General features: G+C 41.1%; 1 protein-coding gene across 1 annotated transcript in view; it reads right to left on the bottom strand.

Annotated features, from left to right (window-relative positions):
- Window positions 1-1,107: 1,107 nt before the first annotated feature.
- Srp68 (signal recognition particle 68) overlaps window positions 1,108-6,789 on the bottom strand; it is a 56,693-nt gene continuing 51,011 nt past the window's right edge. The window contains exon 11 of the mRNA XM_075360666.1: window positions 1,108-1,502. Coding sequence (XP_075216781.1) covers window positions 1,254-1,502 — 249 coding nt within the window. The 3' untranslated portion in view covers window positions 1,108-1,253. The remainder of the gene's footprint in view (window positions 1,503-6,789) is intronic.

Here is a 6,789-nt window from a genome sequence, read left to right as displayed (position 1 = left end):
AAATGATTTCAATTAATTTATTTCACAATGGTCTAATTAAATATTATAATACTTTAAAAAGAGGAATGGTTGTCTTTATGTAAATCTGAAGAAATAAAATTTTTTAAATCAAAAGATACAAATAGACTAAGAAATTGTCATCCCTGCAAAAGATTAGTAAAGGAAATTGAAAAAGGTTCATATCAGTGCAGTATTGTAAGTGCAGTTGAGGCCTATATTCGTTCTGGATTGTTTGAAGAGGTTAGGATAGGTTAGACAAGGCATGGTCAATTCATAGAACACCAGGTATTGGATGGCATGGAATCCTCATAAGATACTTGAGCATCCACTTCATGATGAGAAATGTGTTTGGTGCGCCGTTTTCGGTAATCTTATAGTGAAACCAATATTTTTTGACCGGACTGTCAATAAACAGGTTTACCTCACAATTTTCTAAGAATTCTATGCATGAACGTGCAATTAACTGATAATGAAAAAAAAATATAGCTTCATTCAACAAGATGGAGCAACGTGTCACATATCAAACCTTTACTGAATCAAAGGAGCTGTCAGCAGAGGACTGTGGCCTCCATGTTCCCCAGAGTTGTCTAGTTGCGATTTTTTCCTTTGGGACTACATGAACATTCAATGAGAACTGAACGCAATTGACACAAAACATTGTTGTCAATTCAGTTGAGTGAGAACTCGCAATTAGACAACTCTGGGGGACATGGAGGCCACGGTTTTCCGTCAGACCTCAATGTCGAGCACAAAAGTGTATCGAAGCCCAGGATGGTCATTTTGAACATCTTTTGTAACAATAATGTAAATAAATGCAATTTGTTTTTCTTATTTAATTTATCTCTATCATTCATAAAATTTCATTCCAACAACCTACTGATTCTGCAGTGGTTCGGTTTTATGTAATTTTAAGTAGGTTATATAATATAATAAGAGCAAACATTTTGAAATGTTCCATTTAACTGTCCCTCCTTTCCATTAACAAAATTAATTACTCTATAGAAATTTTTATTTTATCTACAAAACTTAACCTATGACTAATAATTATTTATAAAGAAATTATAAAACCCTAGCAATCCTAAACAAATCACCAAAGTAAACAATGTATATTTTTAATTATTATTTCAAAAACTTTTATTAGTATACATAAATTTTACTATTAAAATGTATTATATTTTTAACTAAAAAAAAATCCCCAAAAATAACATGTTCCATAATAAACATTAATGAGAAATAATTGAAAAAAAATTTCCTTATTTCTTTCCACCCCAACCCCATAATCCTTTAACAAATCCAGTAAGTCCTGCAGCATTTGCTTTCTTTGCAGATGCATCCAACTTATCTTCAAGTGAGGGAAATTCAACTAAATTCAACGCTAAATCAAAAAATAATGGTTTGCATGGAATTGGTTGCATGTCTGGTGGTAGTTTCATTATATTTGGCTGTTTATTAGCCAATCCTGGATCTTCCCAATACTCTTCTAGTCGTTCAATCAGTGGCACCTGTATAACCCACAAAATTTAACATTAAACAATATATTATACTACAACCTTATATAATCTTACCATACATGATTCAACTACACTCATATTTGTGGGAATGACCTACCTCACTAATACATCATGTAAAGATTTTACTTCTACTTGCAACAATAAGGCATATGTGCATAAAAAAAAAAATCAACCCTAATTCCCTAATTAATTAATCAGATTTTATGTTGATTTTCAATTATTATCCATTAACTAGTAACATATGTTATAACTAATACATTGATACATATGTTATAACTAATACATTGATAGAAACTGCTAAGGATGATTAAAAATTTAAAACCTTCATGACACTTCATCTGGTTCCACAATAAAAAGATACAGAGAGATCAATCAAAAGTTGCATACATCAATAAAGAAAATAAGACATTAAGAAATAATATTTAAAGATTTATTTATTTTTACAACATATGCTCAAAATGCCTTGTTCCATAATACAAATTCTTTTTAACATGTTTGAGGCCACTTCGTGGAGCACGTTCATCCTGATGTTAATATCCGTTGTTACATTCATTCTTCCAGTATGTGTAGGGCCTGATTTTATAAACCTATTCTTTAAGATAACCCCACAGCAAGAAATCTGGGGTTGTCAAATTGAGTGAATGTGGGGTACGTAATCCTTTAGATATGATATGCTTGGTTGTATTTTTTTTTCCTACTTCCCTGAGCCGGGTATCCATTCAAGTATGCGCAGCCCGGGAAAGTGTCCTTTAAACTCAAAGGAGGCCTCCCCACCCGCCGGCTGTATGTCCGGCACAGCAGGTCAGCCTCCCCGGTTGGATCTTTTGTTTTAATGTGCCTGCCTCAAGCCCCCCTGACAGAGAACCAGGCCCGACAAAGCCGTCCCTAGCCCCTGCCGAGGGAACCGGGTCTCGGTCTTTTCATTACCCAGTTGTTATGATCCCCAAACGAAGGAATGATCTCCTCATAGCTGCTTGCCTTAACGAAAATATTAAACTACTAAGTTACCACGGGGCCTCAATGGCCTCTTAAAAGGGCTACATCATCTTTAGCCTTTAGCACTATCTTGGCTCCATTTTGTTCCAATTGTCAGTGGATCGCAGGAGAAAAAGAAGCAGATTATCCGGATTTAATTCTTTCAGCCCTGCACGTCGTCTATGTATAGTCCATCTATTACAGTGGAACTGAGTATGTTCGGCAGTATCCGAATCCTGGCAGAACATGCAAATAGGTGCTGGTCTTCTACCGAATCGATGTAAATAATATTCGAAGCTACCATGCTCAGAAAGTATTTGAGTAAGATAATAACCATCCTCCCCATGTCCTCTATCAAGCCACATGCCCAAGTTGGGTATCAATCTCCTGGTCCAGGTAGCTTTAGTGGAAAGATTCCATCTGTCCTGCCATATGCGCCTGATGTTGGCTTGGGCTTCTTGTTTTGGCATACCACGATACCTAAGTGATCGCTCTTTAACTAAGAGGTCGATAGGGGGAACCGATGATAATACACAAGCCGCATCGTAAGAGATGGTGCGGTATGCAGAAGTGATGTTTATAAGAGCTTGCCTATGCAGAGTTCTAAGTCTTGCGACATTTCTTGCAACACAAAGTGCTTTTTCCCTTATAGGTGCAGCATACAATAATACAGAGGTTAAAGTCGAGGCAATGACCCGCCGCCTAGATGCACGTGGAGCTTCATGTCCAGCCAACAATCTTGTTAAAGCCTTTGCGGTATTCTCGACCTCTTCTGTTGGTCCGAGAGCCAGTTATTAACCAATGTTAGCACTTCATTTCCGGCAACTTCAAGGTCACGTTCACTTTTGGCTTCAATTAATATAGCCGAGTCATCGGCATAAGCAACTATTTCCGAGCCTTCAGGTAATCTCAGTCTGAGTATTCCATCAATTACTATTAGCCAAAGCAAGGGGCCTAACACAGACCCCTGCGGCACTCCTCCATGAAGCTGATATCTAAATTTACCTTCGAGCGCCTTGACCAACTTGTCTTTTGATATAGGAACTAATCTGTTTGTCCGTGAGAGCTGCCATAATCGTATCCCACCGGACCGATCCAAAGGCATTTTTTATATCTAACAGAATAAGCAACGGGATTCTTCTGGTACGCCATGTACCAGATCTGACAGACAATACCCAGTTGGTAATTTTATCCAGAGCTTGCAGCGTGGATCTATGTTTCCTGAACCCAAATTGGTTATCATGAAGCCCATCTTTGGACTCTAATTCTTGGATAAGTCTGTTCGCTACCAAGTGCTCGGCAACCTTTACCATATTATTATGAGACTCAACGGCCGATTGCTAATGATTTCTTGATTGCCGGACTTCTTAGGCAGGAAAACAGTCCGTGACTCCTTCCAGCATGCGGGGAAAGTCTTGTTTTGTACTCCATAATTGGCCACGTCAGTGATTTCCCAGGGGATTATCTTCATTAATCCTTTGAGGAGGGCAGCCGGGATTCCATCCAGACCGGGACTTTTTTTATCCTTCAGACCAGAAACGGCAATAGCGACCTCGTTTTGTGTAAAGAGTTTAGCTTCAGAGTCTATTATGTCCGTATGTCCCTCGTCATGAACAGGGAAGAGGCTATGAAGATGCAGTCTGGCCGTTTCTGTAACTAAGACAGGCAAGCGGCGTCCTAGTCTCTTCATTACTATTTTGTATGCCCATCCCCATGGGTCTGAATCCAAGTCAGCACACAACTGTTTCCAACTTTTACTAGTCTTTATTAGATGATTCAAAGTACGCCTAGCTTGGACAAATCTTCATATGGCGCACCGCCAGCGGGCTGCAGCCTTTGCTTATTCCTACGCCAAAATTGTAACACTCTTCGCTGATCTGCAATTTCAGACGTCCACCAGTATACTGAATGACGACCCCCCTCCAAACTGCGGGACTCTAGACAGTTCTGTAATAATTGATTCTTGAAGGCGGCGTTACTATTCTTTCATCAGATAGGGTCCTGGCAATCTTGTTAACCACCACCTCAACTTGTCTTGGACTAAATCTAAACCGTGCAGTGGCTGATGTTGAAGATCTTGCGCCTTCCATAACAAGCAAAGTTGCTAGGTGATCGCTTCCGGTTTCAGATTCAAGAACGCTCCAACTAAAGACGGAAGGATTCCATCTGCCGTCCACCAGCGTAAGATCCAGCACTGATCTATGGCCTCTTGCCTCATAGGTATAAGTGCAGTCATTCAGGCTGATCAGCCCTGTGGTCATCATCATGTCAATGAAGATTCGTCCCCTTGCATTGGTATAAGAGCTGCCAGTTAGAATGGACTTACAATTAAAGTCGCCTAAGAGTATAGGTCTACTAGGTGCCTGCTGTATGACTCGCTGCAAATCGTTGATGTATTGTGCAAAGTCCCCGATATTAATGTTTGGACTTACGTAACCGGCTATAAGGACAAAGTCCGGGAGTGCTGCTACTGCCAGAATTCCTTCACCTCTATGAAGTAGGTGCCAGCCAAGCCGGAGACATTACTGATAGCAACATCCCCAACCGCGTCAGCCCACCAATCACCTCTGGCCGCCGTTCTCAGATTGGGCTCTGTGGTGACTATAATGTTAACCTCAAGATTGTTCGCAGTCTCCCCCACCAGATTGTGGGAAAGAATGCTCCTGTTGGCATTAGATAGTATTATTTTAGCCATTATTTAGGTAGTTCACACTGCATTCCTCCTGTGCGATGGTCCGTGCCGTTGCAGTCAAGGCATTTAGTGGCCTCCTTGTAGTCTCTTATCACATGGCCTTTCTGACCGCAGTTGTAACAAAGGGTTGGCCTATCCGGGCCCTTACATACCGTAATCGTGTGATCAGCGGCCCAGCATCTTTGACACCTCATATTATCAGTCCTGATATAAGCCTGGCAGTGAACCCAGCCGACCTTAATTCTACTGGAAATTAACTTAGTTGCAGCCCTCTGATTGGTTATTACTGTCGCATTTAGAGTATTTCCATAAGCCTGCCGTAATGAGGTAATTCTGAAAGACTCAGTGTCTCCAATAACAGCCGTAATAGCCTCGCTTAATTCTTGCGCTGTGGTACTCTCTTCCATGTCTTTAACGTGTACCACTGCGCGTCGGTCGCCCTTAGTACGAAAATCCACTTGAAGGTCAGAAGCCCTGTCTCTCAATGTTGCGGTAAACTGAGCCGCATCTTTAGGATCTTTAATTCTGACTTCCAAGTCTTCATTTCTACCCTTGCGAAGGGACAGGATTTCCCCTGCCTCGTCTTTAAAGATCTTATCCTTTACAGTCCGGAGTAGATCAGCATACAACTTGCCCTGTGACCGGACAACCACCACTTTGCTGCCCTCCACAGGAGGTGTTGATAGCCGAGCAGAAGCGGATCTAGAACGCGTTCTACTCTCTTCAGTCTTTTTCGGCGCTACCATCAATGCAGGCATCTCACTAGTCCTGAACAGATAGATAACCATCTTCTTAATCATGACACCCAATAGGACCACTTGGCAGAACGAACGCCGCATTAGGGGCCCTTAGTAAGATCTTCTTGACCGCGCCTAGTATATACCCAGCAGCAGCCCTGTCGCCCTCTGTCGAGTCGTAGAAAACAGTATACTTATTGGTCTGAGTATCGTATTCGTCATCCATAATGACAAAAGTGTCTACAGCTATCATTCCAGGCTTCTTGCCCTCTGCCATTGCCCTTTTGGACTTGGTGATATCAATAAATTGACAGGTATCTGTAACGCCCTCTGCAGGCAAGGTAATTAATTTGGCTTTAGACATTGTCCAGGCAGACCATCTCTTAGCGGTCATATCCAGAAGTTCCTAAGAACTTAATATGTCTTCCTGATCTGCACCAGGGGGCATATCAGTCTGTGCATATTGCGAATTGGTCTCTGGAGTAGTCGTAGTCTCCTGCAGATGTTTTAAAGCAGTGTATATTTCTCTTAATTCTTTACTATCTATGGTCATACATATAATTTAACATGTTTTTTCCTAGATGTTGTTTGTAACGCATCATTGCTTGTCCTAGTCGAAGAGTAACCTACTTTAAGCCACCAGGATAGACCTCTTCTTCAGAGGAGGATTGTCTAATTCGTTTTTTGCCCTTGGGATCAGTCGGTTTCAGCGGCGGAAGGCCTGAGGATCCCTGTCCACTAGCATAATTTTGTTCTGCTTTATCCGCCATGGATGATAAATAAACTCAACAACTATGTAGCAGTTGTGTTCTCCAAGTAATTCCCTTTAATTTGATTCCCCGTTTTGATACACGTGGGGGAGCCAAAAATAAGG

The sequence above is a fragment of the Lycorma delicatula genome, chromosome 3 (assembly GCF_047948215.1).
Source record: "Lycorma delicatula isolate Av1 chromosome 3, ASM4794821v1, whole genome shotgun sequence".
Taxonomy (NCBI): domain Eukaryota; kingdom Metazoa; phylum Arthropoda; class Insecta; order Hemiptera; family Fulgoridae; genus Lycorma; species Lycorma delicatula.
Note: the sequence above shows the minus strand (reverse complement) of the source record. Positions and strands in the feature narration are given on the sequence as shown.